The sequence below is a fragment of the Cyclopterus lumpus genome, chromosome 22 (genome assembly GCF_009769545.1).
Source record: "Cyclopterus lumpus isolate fCycLum1 chromosome 22, fCycLum1.pri, whole genome shotgun sequence".
NCBI classification, from domain to species: domain Eukaryota; kingdom Metazoa; phylum Chordata; class Actinopteri; order Perciformes; family Cyclopteridae; genus Cyclopterus; species Cyclopterus lumpus.
In genome coordinates, this window is record NC_046987.1 from 10,878,393 (window position 1) to 10,893,710 (window position 15,318).

A 15,318-nucleotide genomic window follows, 5' to 3' on the forward strand; every position below is an offset into this window, starting at 1 on the left:
TTAGGTAACATTTTCCAAATTAAGGTATGATATTCTTTAAAATACTTTCCAAAAAGTTACACTGAAATTCAAAGAAATGCATTTAATATCAAATATGTCAATATGAACACAATAAGCCCAGTAATGATATATAGACATTCATCTTGTCATTCTTCCTGAGGTTGAATCAGTCATTCCTCTCCTGTGTCAATGGACGCTGGCTGCCCTGCTGCCAGAAGTTCTGCCTCATACTGCTTCTTCAAGCCCTTCAGATACATACGCAAGCTTTCATGGTCTAGTCTGGAGTTCCTGGCAGTCTGCAGGAGGCGGGTGGCCAGCTTGTACACAGCTCTTTGCCTCTGTGTTCCTGGATCACTGTGATGTTTGGCCTAGAGCAACAATAAACCACGCCATGGGTCCAATATGCTTATTTTGTCAATTAAAGCTTGTTTCACTGTTACACAAATGTGGGGCATGCCATAAAAGCACAAGCTAAAATATACTGTAAATACATTTTTTTTTTTTTAAAAGGCACACAGAACAGGTTATGTACCAAAAGCTGATCTTTAGGAATCATACCAAAAGCTGCTGGCTAACTTTGGAGGCAATCATCTTTGCCTCTTTGATTATGTTTGAGGGAAGTGCCGTCATTTCTGCTGCTCTCAGACCTAGAAGAGCAAAAACAAGCCCTGTAACATTTGTTATGACCAGTTTCAACAGGATTGTAGTTAGAAGTCACTGCTTCTGTACCATAGTGGCTTTCTTCAGAGCATCCTCGATTCAGCAAGTATGTATACAACACACTCTCTGCACCAGTGCCACCACTGTGTGTGTGCTGAACCTCCATGTGCTGGTTCTCCGCGTTGGGATAAAGAGACTCTAGTTGGCACAGCTCAAGAAAATGTGTGGCAAACAGGGTGAACGCCTGCAAACAATCAGGAAACAGCACACACCTAAAACCGCGAGCTGTATTGACTCTACTACTTTCCTTTTGACCTAAAAGGTGTTACACAACAGACAATAAACTATATGATTAGAGCATAGGAATCGGATTAACTGGTTTTCAGCTGAGAGAAAGGAATGTCAGTGCAGGGCTGTATACGTGCAAACTCTACCTTGAGGCTGAGGAGGAACTCACAAACAGAGTGACAAATGCCGATGCCCTCCTCCGCACTGGTACCCCGCCCCAACTCGTCTATGATGATCAGGGACCTGTCACTTACATTGTGGATTATGTAAGAGATCTTTGGGGAGTAAATATGCAGTCAATCATAATTTAGTCCCCTCATATATGTAATTAAAGAACGTCAGCAGGCCAATTCTAATAAGACACACACATACCTCCTTCATTTCCAACATGAAGGTGGAAGAATTTGTTTCAAAATCATCATCCACGCCTATTCTGGTGAAAATCTGATCAGCAACACGAAAAGCAGCATAAGCCGCAGGCACAAAGGAGCCTGGAATAATAATGTAAGGGCATTACTCAAAAGAAATCAAGCATAAGTACATGCCTAGCACTGTGCGGCTTTGCGCTCCAAAGTCATAAGACTGAAAGGTTTGCTGCTGACCTATCTGAGCCATGATTTGACACAGCGCCACCTGCTTGAGGTAGGTGGATTTGCCGCTCATGTTGGGTCCAGTGATGATGACAAAGTTGCTGCCCTCAGAAATGTAGCTGTTGTTCGATACAGGCTGCTGTCCAACGATCCGCTCCAGGATGGGGTGACGACCCTGCTTGATGGCCATTGTGTCCGTGAACTCAGGGCGCACTGGCAGGCACAGCAGAAGAAAAGCAATGACAATAAATGCATCGATCTGTTGGCATTTTGTTTATATAATAATTATTATTTCATGCATTTCCTTGGAATGATCAAAGTGCATTAAAATACATCTACACTGTGCGAGTCAGTATTTTGTTACAAACTTACAAAGCCAGTACACTATGATTACATTATTGGGTATACGATTTCATCTCTTAAATGAATAATTAATTAATTGCCTTAGTGAAAAGTGTATCACAATATAATACAAGCTTATTTCTAACAGGTGTGTGCAGTTGTAACAGCCAGCTAGCTCTTCTGCTGAGGAGATTTGTCTCTGTAAATACAGCACATCAGTGCACACTTATGTAACAAGGGTAATCCGAATACAAGCTGGCTGGGATAGAGGGGGGCAGGCAGTCGGCACATGTCTAGGGAGATATGCTTTCAGACAGCTGAGGGCCAGTGCTCACCACCCACGTGGCGCTTCGGGCTGGTGTTGCCCATGACCTACAAAAAAATAAATAAAACTAAGGCCAGCAGAACTGCCAGCGCAGTGGAGTAGTTTGTCATGTGTGACGTTGGCTGGGTGCTGCCTTTTGTGCACACAGCACTCCCTCAGAAAACATACCAGTCTTCTTCAAGGTTAATGCGACAGATTGCCTGACTTGGAAATCAACAGTAAGTAATACTTACCATAGTCTGAGATGGTGCATACATTGGCCAGTGACAGCAACATATCCAGCATGGACACGGCATCCGAGAGCTTGTAAAGGCAGTGAATGTGCTGGTGGATAGTGCTAAGCAGTTGACATATCACCCTGTATGGAGACAAGTTAGACGCTACAGGGGCATTGCTCAGGAGGAAAATTAGCTCACAAATAGCACCCTCTGGTGGACAAGAAGTAGAAATAATTGATGAAACATACCCTGTTAATAAGATGAAAAGTTGATATAGTAAATATGTAGAAACTCGCAGTGCCCTCATTTATTGAACGTGTTTACTAGTTGTTAAGTTGGTTGTGGTTGTTAAGGTCTTTGTCAGCTAAGAAATTATTCTTGCGTCCATTTAACAAATAATTGTGAGTCATCACAGCACAATAATAGTCACATCTTTGGCATCGATATGTAAAGATGATCTTTGAACTTAGGCACATTTAAAATTCTATGGTTACTTAGCTACGGTGTTCTCCGGTATAGTACAAAAATCATTATTTCTTTCAATATTCATTACGGTGCCAATACATTACTGTGCATGTTTGTAAGTGACAGGATCATGATCTCCTTACACATAGGACATGTGAAAGATCTCCCTCAGGGCCTCATCACAGCGGTCATTCAGCTTCATCAGGTCTGCAATGGTGAAGCTGTAGTTGTTCTTGTGCTTCGTTACCTGCGGTGGCATACGTTTTGTGTTAGTTTCATTTAACGTTATTGTCCCGATGGGGGCAATTTGGCTTTCTTCACTCCCAGCTGATAAATACGTTTTTTTCAGTTCTTAGTTAGTTAGTCTATTAGCCTGCCTCTACTGAACCATACCTTGATAAACTCAGCGGGGAGTTTCCCTTCAGGTAAGACCACTCCTTCGAGCTTCATTTGAATGAAGAAACCTCGAGCTGTGCTGTAGCTGGTACGCATTGGAAAACCATATTTCTCCCCCATCTGGCTCACTAGCCCTGTGCAATACAATGACATTCAATAAGCTTGGCTGTAGAAATAATATACACAAACATTGTAAACCAACGATGTCAACTGAACGGCCATACTAAACACCTGCAATGTCGTCCACTATCTCAGTGTAAGCTCTTCGTGCAATGTCGAGGAACTCGTTGATGTCGGGGCGGACAGCGTAACACTTCTGGGTGCGCATGTTCAGGCTCCCCTTCAGGTAGGTTATGTCCTCATTAATCACTGTCTTGATCTGCTCTAGGATCACGTCAAACCTGAAGGACACAAATACAATGGAAGAAGTCTGTAGACGGTGCATGATAGTATATTTATATCTAAAATAGGCACAAGACTCGGTACCCGTTGTCCTCCAATGAGGTGCTGTATGCCTTGAGCAGAGCTGTATTGCAGTTCTTCAACGCCATCTGTTCATAAAGTACAACGTCCAAAAGGATGTGGAATTCACATTATAACAACTGGTACAATGCTTTTTGTGGGGTAAAAAGTTGTTTCCTCATTCTATCCATGGCTATACGATGATGTTGAACACATTTCACAAACCCGTAACCGTGGCACCAGGTCCAGTGTGTGTTTCAGTTGAATGATGTGTGTAATTTTTGCTTCAGCAACCTGAACCTGTAAAAACAAAGCAAACATAATGAAAAGTGCATGAAAAGGGAAATAAATACCTAGTGTCCATACACACGCAATTGTGAGTACTGAAAGAACTGTCCGTACTGTTTCCTGCTTTGGAATTTGGACTAGAACAGAGAGCAGCTGGTCAATGTCGAGGAAATGAGCGATGGCTAAGGAAAGGCAAAAGAGCAAATTGTCAAATACTACGTTATGCTCCTATCTCCAGCATGCACTTGATTTAGTGTGTGATTAACTCCTGACCATCCTTCAGGCCAAAGAAGAGCTCCTCATCCCGCAGCAGCTCTTGTATGGTGTCCAAGCGTATGTTGATGGTGTCCACATCGACGAGAGGCTCTAGGATATTAGAGCGCAACCTTCTCGCACCACCAGGTGTTTTGGTGTGGTTAAGTACCCCTAAAAGAGTATGCTTGCTTCTGTAGAGACAGACCGACTGAACACTTACCGTACACGATTATACAAGGACAACACATACGAAGATGACGCTGTCATACTCTTGCCCTCTTACCTGTGGTCTCTGTTATTGACAACCAACTCCAAGTTAACGGCAGATGTTGAGTCAATCATTGCAGTCTGTTCACTCCCTTTAAAGATCACTTTGAGAGACTTGCCAGCGTAGACTGAGTTCTGGATGAACTCTAAATATTTCAGCAAAGCAGCAGCTGCTGCTAGGCAATAATACCTGGACAAATTATGATCATTTGTAATAAAAGATTTGTGTTACAGTAGATCTATGTGTATACGTTACTGTACTCAGTGGCGTACTTAGCTTGCACTTCCATGAGGACTGTGCCAAATTCTGGAGCACACAGCTGCTGAATGTATTCTAGTCCTTTCCTCTCATTAAAATACTTCCTTTGGATAGCAGTGAAAGCTACTCCCTGACAAAAAATAACATAAAATTAAAAGGTATTAAGGTATTCGTTTCAATGACTTGTGTTTTGCTTATAACGTCTGCTGTATTTCTACCGGGAAGTTCGCCGTGATGAGACTGAACAGCTTTGTCCCTTTCCCCTTCTCACTGGTTGTGTCTGGCATAAGTATTTCTAGTGGCACCAAGATGTGAATCTTGGTTATGACCTTCAGAAGAGTAAAATATGAATGAGACAGGAGTCTCTGCCGAGTGCAGCCATGATTTACAGCCAATCGAGGTTACACAGTAGATTTAGAACCATGAATTAATTACCTTGGCATACGTCCCAGTGTCTGCAAACTGCGAGAGTATGAGCTCTGGACATTTCAAATTGAGACTGGCCATGCCAATCTCTCCCCGAGCCAAACCACGCCCTTCAACCACCGCCACAATCACAGAGGCACCAGAGGTCGTGGTCGCAGAGGAGCAACTTGTTGCTGCAAAAACACAGACATCTGAATTAGAAACACAGCTTCAGTCATGTTCAAACCGTGATGGAGGGCTGACATACCGGTGTGATCAGTCAATGGTGTGCGTGCTGGGTGCGTGCCAGTGGCCCCAGCAAAGCCTGGTGTCCTCCTGAGTTTTGGCGTTCCTCCGCGGCTGCGCAGGGAGGAGCTGTCCGAGGTAGACACAAGGAGGGATGAATTCCTGCCTGAACTGAAGCTTTGATGGAACTGACCTATGTAGAGACAACATATGAGGAGAGGGTCTATGATTATCTTGACCGTGGTGATCTTCAGGTAGCGGTAGCTCGGTGCTTAACGCCTTTTAGAAAAAATGTCCGGGTTCCAGTCCAAGGTTAGTAGGCCTGTTGTCCAGTATATTGTGTGGGCCACTGTTGTGCGACAGTAAAAGATGATAATGTAAGTGTTAGTTTAAACGACTCAGCTCGGGGGAGAGACGGACCGTGGGCGGAGCGCGTGCTGCCTTCCTCTAAACTTTGGTGGGATGAACCGGAGGAAACTGACGCGGGATCGTACGAGGTCGTTTCATTTGGTCGGCTTCGGTCCATTGGGGACGCCCCCCATGTTTGCCCACATCCCGAGGTGTCGTCTACCTCCTCTGTGCTGCTACCAAACATTTTAGTCAAATAAATAATACAAAACTAATTAATCCATTTGTCGTTGAGAATGCTAGTAACAAAAAAATAAAACGTTTTCGGCCAACTGAGGCCTAATTTGCGAAAAACCCGGACGCCTGTGAGTAACGGAAAGAACTAGCTAACGTTAGCTGTTAGCTAGCAAAGCTTCTTTGCTCGCTTCGCGCGAGATCATGTCAGAACCCGAAATGTAGCATCTGCGCAAATACGTCACGTGACATTTTTTTAAAACCAAGACGATTGATTGGTTGACCTTACTGACAGTTATTTAGCATATATGTTAAATTATCGATTAATTGACGTAACTGACATACCTATTTAACATATATGTTAATTGTTTGATTGATTGATTTGTTGACATACAACCCCTCACACTATCCCTCAACTCGGCTACACACAGGAAGGCAGTGTGCACCTTATTGCTCAAAGCCAAGATAATTCAATTGGATGCACCTAATATTGGAGATACAAAAATTATACAGTAAAAGGAACATGAAAGACATTAAGAGGAAACAATTGTTGTGATATTCAGACTGAGTAGACTATGGTGTCGATAGCCTCTTTCTATGGATAATGATTTTATAGACATTATAAAAAAGAAGCGTTCAGATATCTCATATAGTCTTTTATTTATTTTTACCAGGTTTGACTTTGTGAACCTTCTGAAACAGCACATATTTTTAGAGTTTACATCTGCAACTGACAATGAAATGAAAGCACCCAATTGTAGACAAATGCCAATAGGTACATAGATCGTGAAAGAGAAATGGTCTTGAAGAGTATACAGAGTGAAATTAATTATCTAGAATATAGTTTGGATAGTTTTTAATTTGGATGATTGAGTATGAATGTATGAATTGGAAACATCATGCAGCTTTATGAGTGTATATTTTGAAAGCAACCCTCAGTTTACACAATTCCATCTTAAACAGAAATACCGTATACAAAGATGTGTTCATCATTAGTTGCCACTAGACCATAATGGTATTAAATAGGCTGGGTAACAAAGGTGAAAGCTATCCAAAAGGTTAAGCAAAGCATGACCTGGCTAGAAGGGGAACGAAAAAGAGTGAAGAGGAAGAAGGATAGGGGAAGCAGCTAAAACACACATATATACATACAATAATAATATATACATGGTCTGATGAGCGATGGCAAACTTTGAGGTCAAGACCATGACCGTAGTCTGAAAATATTTGCGTAGGTACCTTTCGGTGGATGCCTGACATTACCATATACTGTATATAGGACATGCCTTGTGTAGTCACTATCAATTAGAAAAAGAGCTTCATCACTTGATATCTCAAAACAGACAAGACAGTGCAGCTGAAGGGCACTTTTATTAGAATAATGATTACCACAGACATAATTTTGCAGAATGAATAGTAGCATTTTACTAATAATTTGTTCTTGTGCAGAAAATAAGTTGATATCTTTGTGTAACGTACAGTGTGTTCATTCAGTGCACTTGCCCTAATATGAAGAGTGTACTCTTTTATTCTGGAAAATTCAAACCGGAAGTCCTCTGCTCGTTCCTCCCGGGGCCAACATGGCGGCGGACACAGATGAGGTTGATTATTTTGTGAGAGAAATTGAGAAAAACGACGGGTGCACCCTGAAGGTGAAGCAGTACTACTTGGGAGACGTTGGCTGTGTTGTGTGGGATGCGGCCATCGTTCTGGCAAAATATTTAGAGACAAAACAATTTTATAACCCGTCCTCTGGAGTCAACGTCTGGGCTGGCAAGAGTGTTGTGGAGTTAGGAGCTGGGACGGGAGTCGTCGGTCTGATGGCAGCAACACTGGGGTGAGTAGTGAGCTTAGTGCGTGTGTTTACGTGACACTCTGTCCTTAAAGTGTTGGTCTACATGTGCTTGTATCCCCAACGTGATGCAGTTCAAAGGAACTCTCTTGATATTGCAGCCATGACATCCTTGTATTGATTAAAACCACGGACTGTATATGAGAAGGATTACAACTAATCACACACAGAAAGCCAAAGGGCCGTTTTCATTGCTGTGTACTGAACCCCATAGAGCTGCAGTTACTGTGACAGACCTGGAGGACTTGCAGACCCTGCTAAGAGTAAACATCCAGGACAATCAGGCACTCGTCAGTAGTGGATCAGTAACTGCCAAGGTACTAAAATGGTTTGTACTCTTAAGTTTTGTTTTTTGATTACATTTATATATCTAAGCCACGTGTTCAACCCATTGCAAGACATGTCTCCATGCTAACTGTTTGATTTCTAAAAAGGGGTGAAGATGTGTCTGCCTTCCAGCCTCCCCCACATTATGTTCTTATGGCCGATTGCATCTATTATGAGCAGGTAATTTACATAGGTTTTCTACTTTTTAATCTAAACTTGACCCTTTGCAAATTTGCACTTTGTCACCATCATTGTAAATTCGATTAAAACCTGAGGGATAGCACTGTATTTCTCTTTGTAATCACTATCATGTATGTCCACACAGTCTATTGTTCCACTGGTGGAGAGCTTGAAGCTGCTTTCTGGACCAGGGACCTGCATTATTTGCTGCTATGAGCAGCGCACAGAGGGTGTCAACCCAAAAGTGGAAAGGCAGTTCTTTGAGGTGAGAGTCCAACTGTGCGTTTCATTTTTTAATACTAATAAATAAGTAAATGCATATTAAGAAGCTGAGATATATATGGCATCATAGTATGTATGTATAAGTATGTGGTTTTTTCTGTTTATCTTTTAGTTGCTGCAACAAAACTTCAACTGTGAAGAGATCCCTTCAAACAAGCAAGACCCAGAGTTTAGTAGTCCAGACATCCACATCCTGCACATCTGGAAAAAAGAGTCTAATGTGCCCCGAATTAATGTATCTTAAGTTTGGAAAAAATAGGCTTTTTATATATAACTGTTCTGATACATTGATTGGAGTAAAACTAAACAGAAAATGTAAACCATTGTAAATTGTATTTTTTTCATACACTATTAAACCAAGTTTATATATTATCAGTTTCATTGGTCTGTGCAGTTGTAGGGCTGCGGCGGTAGATGGCAGACATGTGCAAGCACAGACATGTGAAAGTGCTTATCTTTAGTAACATTTTCAGCGAGAGGGTTCACAAACAGACCAGCAAGGGACTAAACCATGTTTTTGCTGGTGTTCGTTTGTATGTTTACGGTTGAGGATTATACTTGCAAATGTCTGTGATCTTTGGTTTTCTTTTTCAAAACACAGTGAAAGTTCAGAGTATACAGCTCAGTAAACTGCAGGAAACTACAAACACAAGACTTGCTGTGTGTTTGCTCCTGAGCACGGCCCTTTTTCTGCTGTGCCTGATTAAATAAACATTGTTGTAGGTCATTACATTAGGATAAGACTCAGTGACATGTACGATTTTAAATAGTTGACCTTCCCCCAGAAATAAGTAGCTAGTGACGGCCACATTGCTGTTAGAGTGGTTTTCACTGTAACCTAAAGGATTTCTGCTCATTGTGAATGAGGAATGTACATTCAGACATTGCCCATTTGTAACACTAGGGGCGATGGTTGCTTAATTCCCCAACAAGTATTTAGATGTGTAAATGGTTAGTCTGTGCAAAAAAACAACTGCAATTAGAATATTAAGCCAAGATGAGTATTTTTTTTAAAGTTATAGTTTTTAAAGTTGCGAAGACATTGTTGTTACATTATTTGAATGTATCACATTGAGGAAGGTGAGAAAACAAATCATGACTAAATTTCTCAATTCATAGTTTATGTTTATGTAGTTTATCCATCTTTCTTTTAAACCAAGGCCAACATTGTGTATGCTAGTTTCTATGCGCCCTCCGTGCAAGGGGAATTCCACCACAAGCCCCAGATTAGCTGGAAGATTATGGCTCTTTTTCAAGCATAAACCATGAAGTACGCCCGTACTCCCACAGGCATGCAGGGGCCCCTCGCGGCCTTTCATGCTGCTCTCTGTTTACACAGTGGGGCTGTAGTCTAATGAGCAGGGTGGCTTCCAATGCTCAGACCAAATAAAAAGGCTAATGTTGATGTTGACAGGATGGGGTTAACACTGACGATCCCATTAAAATAGTCAAATCGCTTTATAGAAGAATGCAGTGGGAGCAAATTTTTAAGATGTTCCTCAATCTATTTTTTTCTCTACATGGATCCAGGAGTGCAAAGCTAATCTTGCCTGAAATGTGCTTCTACTGTACGACACGAGCATCTGTGAGGACGTACTGCCTCTCTCTGTCATGAATTTCTTTCTGAATATAATGATTTGATTTTTCATTTTAACAGAAACAAGCAACACTTTCTAAAAGTTAATTAATGCCAAACTCATCGTTTAAATACAACATGAACTGTTGGCACATCTGAGAAAAAGACAAACTTGAACCGTTAATGATCCCTTCCTGTCCAAACTAATAGATTCATTATTCCAACTGTGATCAGGGAGAGGAAAAGTGAGTTCTTTTTTTTTTACAGTTTTTATAGTTACTTAAATTACTACATCAGATCATTTCCATTAATTTCTCCCTGTAGTCGTTCTCTGAACTCTGCTACAATCCTAGTCAGCCTACTATTGAGATCTCCTTTGGCGTTGACCAGGATACGTGCAGCTAATTAATTTGACTTACAGCTGATATGAAGTCCATTTCCCCCACTGTGGCGAGGACGGGACCCAGAGGGGTTATTGGGAGATTAGACGGGTAGACTATTCTGTGTCAACATGGCATCCTCCTGTTCACCCACAAGTGAAATCATTTAGAGTCTATTTTCCAGTCTCTGGTGTTCTCTCCCCCTAACATGTTAACCCAAAATAATTCATATAATGTAGTTCTAGTCTTCTTTGTGGTTGGCTAATTAGGCTGGCACTACAGGGGAATCGGGGAGGTTCGTAGTAAATGAGGACAGCCCACAGTGAAGCAGTGGTGTCTCTAATCTGTGATCATAAACTCGTAACAGTTGATTCCAGTTTAGAAATTCAGTACTGAACATGTGGCATACATGCTGCATACACCAAGACACAATGGGGGCATTTTCTGCCAACAGATGGTGCTATTAGTAACAAGAACTCTTTCCTGTGTGGAAAGCCTGCAGTACAACACAGTTCATGTCCTCATAAATAGGCCACACAGTGCTGTGCTTTAACCCTCGCCATTTATTGATTATGGCATGGTGACGAAATTCATTTTGAAATTAGTCTTACTGTTGTCCCTGAGATTCATGTGTGATTGAACCCCAGGCCCGTCTGCACTTTCTACACACAAAACATAGTGCTGTAATGTGCACGTACCCCCCCCCCCCCCCCCCCCCCACCCCCCCTCCTCCACCCCCGGTTCTTTTAAAACAAGAAAACATGAGCGAGCAGTGCAGCTCCCCTCCAAACCAGATGGGTGGAGGAGAGTCTGACTCCATGCAGCCTGTGTGGTGTCTACCACTCTGCTGCATCACAGCCAAGTGACACAGAAGATCCTCTGTGTCGCCATCATCACGCTGCCTGGAGCCAAGAGACACTGTTCCAGAAAGGGAGACTCATTTTCTCGCTAACTAATAGGGAGTGGCTCAAGAATAGACATCAAACTGGGCTGATTAAAAATAGAAGACGGCTGCAAAAATGTGTGACTCCTCTGATCGTGCAAAGGTCTAACCCTCCACCTCGACACCCCATCACCCCCCTTTACCCCCCCCCCCCTCTCCCCCCCACACACACACCCTTTTCTCTTTATGCCTCACTTTATGCTCAACAAAGAGATAACGGTCCAGAGCTCCATTCCAAAACAGAGCATGTGATCAGTTTTTCTTCTCCATCACGATGCTAATAATCTCTGATGCTCCTGCTCAGTGGATTTGAAAGCAGGAGGCGGTGTGGTGCCAGTGAAGCCAATCCCGACAGGACAACGAGCTTATAGAAACACAATGTTGATTTACCCCCCCCCCCCCCCCCCTCCCCCTCCCACCAACTCCCCCGTGGGAACAGGAGGAGGGCGGGGATGCTGTTAAGACAGCTGTGCTGTAGTTGAGAGGGGACACAAATCCAGTACTGTGAGAATATAGTGCACACTTGCCCCCTTCCTCCATTACTGTAAATACAGTGAATGTCCATATCAAAATTAATTAAAAGAGCTCAACGCAAACCCGTATAACTCCTATTAATCTTTGTAGACCACTTATAATAGTGATATAGGTTGTGGTATAAGTAAAAGTGGAATAGTGTACTGATTCCATGCTTGAAATCCCACAAGTACGGCATTCTAGTGCATGATGTATTTGTCATCCTTAGAATATGTGGTGGCGCTAAGGGAAGAACTGCAGATGGGTGGGTGCAGAGTGTGTGTGTGTGTGTGTGTGTAAATCCCTAAATCAGTACCTCTCAGTAATCTGAATCTGGACTGTCGTCTAATCCGGACACGGTGTCACTCTAAACATCGTCTCCTCAGTAATTAACAGCGATTGTGTCAGATATACTTATGTAATCAGTCATGGAGCGTGACAGTGTGGCGGCAAGCTGCCGAAGGAGGCCTGACTTTGAGGTTGCTTTGCATCGTGGGTCAGTGTGTGAGGGCTGAGTGAATGCATGTGGCTGGTGGATGCTGCTGCCGGGAAAATGACTCCTCTCTATATTACTGTCTACTTTGGTATATAAGTGTTTCTGTGTGTGCTGAGGAGGTTACGTAAATCCAAATTACAGATGCCACATGGCAACGGTCAGTTCATGCTCTGCGTACTCTATGAAGGAGAATAATCTAAGACATCCAATTGATTTCATTTTGCTTCAGAAACAGATGCATTTAGATTTCCTTTCCTCGCAGCTGAAAGAAGCAGCAGCACCACCTATAATGGTCCCCCAGGCCCTCCCCCCCCCTCCCTTTCTTATTCATCGCACTGCTTACATCTGAAGATAACATGGTTAACACTCAGCTATGATCCTCTTTACTCTGTGTGTTACAGCTGGGAAAACACAGCATATGAGTCCAGAGGCAAACTGGTTCACACTCACACAGCTGTGTCAAACATCCTGGAATTCTCAGGAGGAACCATGTGGACAATGTTCTGAGTTTTCACATCATGGAATATAAATAGAAGCCCTGAGGCATAAAACATGTAATGTAACTTAGATTGGATACTGTTTAAAGTGGGAAAAAAACAATATGATTGTAGGCCAGTGAGACTCTGCAAACAACACTGTATGGTTAGTGGCTTAAATTATGTAGTTTGTGTGTATGAGCACTTCATATCCATTAAAAACACAGATTGGTTATGTCTTGTGGACCCCCAGCACTTAATAATAATTAATTAATAAGTGTATAGTTCTCTGAATGTGTCATTTCACCACAGCAAGTAACCTTCAGTTGCAGATATGAATGGAATGTATTTTGGACCAATGCCCAGTGTACACCTTGGACTTCCCAGCTGGCCTATACCACAGCATAGATACTAAAACTACAACGCTTTTTTAGATTGTTTCTGAGTAAAACCTGCAGCGACACACCTGCAATCGAAACCAACTCTAGTGACACCTACAATATAAACAGCAAAGAGTGCGTCTGCGTAAACTAAAGGCATCCAGGGGTTTGCATGCAGCGTGGCATTCAAGAGCGCTAACCTCAGCAGGAAACCTGAAATAACTTTCAGCCACTTCCGGACTTGTTTGACACTGAGCTCTGCGTGAGTTCATTATTCAACAGTTCTTAACCAGCTGACAGAGGGAGAGCAGTCTAAAACAAAGACTGATTTTTATTGTGCCTGTCCTTGAGTATAAGCAGCCATTGAAACAAGCTGTGTGAGCTGTGGCTTAGAGTAGGTGTTCTCTCCTACCATTCGGAAGATAAATAAACCACTTTAATAATGGTGTTTGCCAATGTGCACAGGAATACCTGTGACTACAGGCCTTTCAAGGCCTACAGTTATTATCCAGCTAGGTGTGGCTGTTGGAACTGTAGGCAAATGTTAAGCAACGATGACTTTATTCACATCCCAGTCGGAAAAGAGGATTAAATAGTCCTACCTGGCCAAATGTTACACTGCAGCTGGTGTTATGAGGAACACACTGCAGAAGACAAACCACACCCCTAAAAACCACAAACATAATTCAGGCTGGGTTTGGAGGCATATCAGGCATGCAGCTTTAATACCACTCACCATAGTTATATTCCTGAGCTGTTTTTAATCTTTGTCAAGTCAAGACCAATGACAGGTGAGCTGTCGTTGCCTCAAAGGGGAAAATAAGGCATGTTCCAATAATGCAGAACTTTGCTCACAGAGAGTGGGGTCTGTTTCAGTTTCTCCCCACTCTTCCTCTTTCTGTGTAAGAATAGAGGAACTGACGGGAAACAGCCAACCTTGTATGTTACAGTACCAAAAACACCAAGCCACACTGGCAGAGATCTCATCAGGTCTTAAAAAATAGGCATTGTGGCCTGAGATAAATCAGTCATAGACATTCTTGTACGAACTAGTACAGGTAGGTATTTAAGTAATTTACCTTTTTACTTTCTGAATTATGCCACCAGTGAGTTATAAATCTGAAATAATCTGTTTCCATTGGTGAATGAACATGTCGTTGTGCTGTAGGGGAACACAAGTATATTCCCAACCCCACCTTTGCAAAAGCTGACCGGTTGAAGACTTCATTAAGCAAGAGGAATGAAGCCTATTATACCAAGCACCTATTACAGAGCTCTCCTCTATGACCTTTCCTTTCAGAAAGTGTATGGAATTCCAGCCGAGCACAGAGGGAGTTGACATAAGGTCCAGGAGGTCTCATCTTTACAGAGGAGGGGTCATAAAACATTGCTTACAGTCTCTGTCCTTGCCCCAGGGGCCCCAGTGTTACCAATAAAGCTGTGAGGATCATATGGTTGTAATGAAGTGGTGGGAACCAAAGCGGCCATTACAGCCCAATTAAACTGCCATCAGCATCTAATGGAGGGCCTTGACTAAGACCTTACCAAAGACAAGTATTTACAAATACCCTTAGAAGCTTGGATACTTTCTGGACTTGCAGTTTGCTGGTCATTACGAGTATGGACCCCTTTTTCTTATGGGAGCATTTAAACGGCTGCAAGAGTTGTGTGGGTTGTGCGAAACAACCGAATGTCATATCTGTCTTTGTCACCTGACCTGTGCGACGGAAACCTCTGTGGTGCTAAAGCAAACATCCCGAGGCCTCTCCAGCAACTTGCTAGGCACCAGAATCTGCCACCATGATTATACAGCCAATTATTCGTAGACATGTGTAGGATACAGTGTCAAACTGACAGTGTGTATC

The 15,318-nt window shown here is 42.6% G+C and overlaps 2 protein-coding genes across 4 annotated transcripts; one reads left to right on the forward strand and one right to left on the reverse strand.

Moving 5' to 3' along the window:
• Window positions 1-67: 67 nt before the first annotated feature.
• Window positions 68-14,297, reverse strand: msh4 (mutS homolog 4). Of its 3 annotated transcripts, none has more exons than XM_034562599.1 (20): window positions 14,190-14,297; window positions 5,489-5,595; window positions 5,251-5,414; window positions 5,034-5,144; window positions 4,830-4,945; window positions 4,573-4,746; window positions 4,308-4,480; window positions 4,149-4,216; window positions 3,972-4,046; window positions 3,771-3,835; window positions 3,516-3,685; window positions 3,282-3,418; window positions 3,032-3,135; window positions 2,439-2,563; window positions 1,551-1,751; window positions 1,321-1,439; window positions 1,095-1,223; window positions 730-904; window positions 559-647; window positions 68-368 (listed from the first exon to the last, which is right to left on the reverse strand). In XM_034562599.1, the coding sequence occupies exons 3-20, from the start codon at window positions 5,320-5,322 to the stop codon at window positions 171-173; spliced, it is 2,301 nt and encodes a 766-aa protein (XP_034418490.1). In that variant the 5' UTR covers window positions 5,323-5,414; window positions 5,489-5,595; window positions 14,190-14,297; the 3' UTR covers window positions 68-170. The 3 variants fall into 3 exon arrangements, with proteins under 3 accessions (XP_034418490.1, XP_034418489.1, XP_034418491.1); XM_034562598.1 differs by having other exon boundaries at window positions 5,489-5,659; window positions 14,190-14,295; XM_034562600.1 differs by lacking the exon at window positions 14,190-14,297 and adding an exon at window positions 5,887-6,166 and having other exon boundaries at window positions 5,489-5,659.
• Window positions 7,610-9,009, forward strand: vcpkmt (valosin containing protein lysine (K) methyltransferase). Its single transcript, XM_034562601.1, has 5 exons — window positions 7,610-7,885; window positions 8,115-8,228; window positions 8,335-8,407; window positions 8,553-8,672; window positions 8,802-9,009. Exons 1-5 carry the CDS (start codon window positions 7,629-7,631, stop codon window positions 8,931-8,933), a joined length of 696 nt encoding a protein of 231 aa, XP_034418492.1. The 5' UTR covers window positions 7,610-7,628; the 3' UTR covers window positions 8,934-9,009.
• Window positions 14,298-15,318: the final 1,021 nt, after the last annotated feature.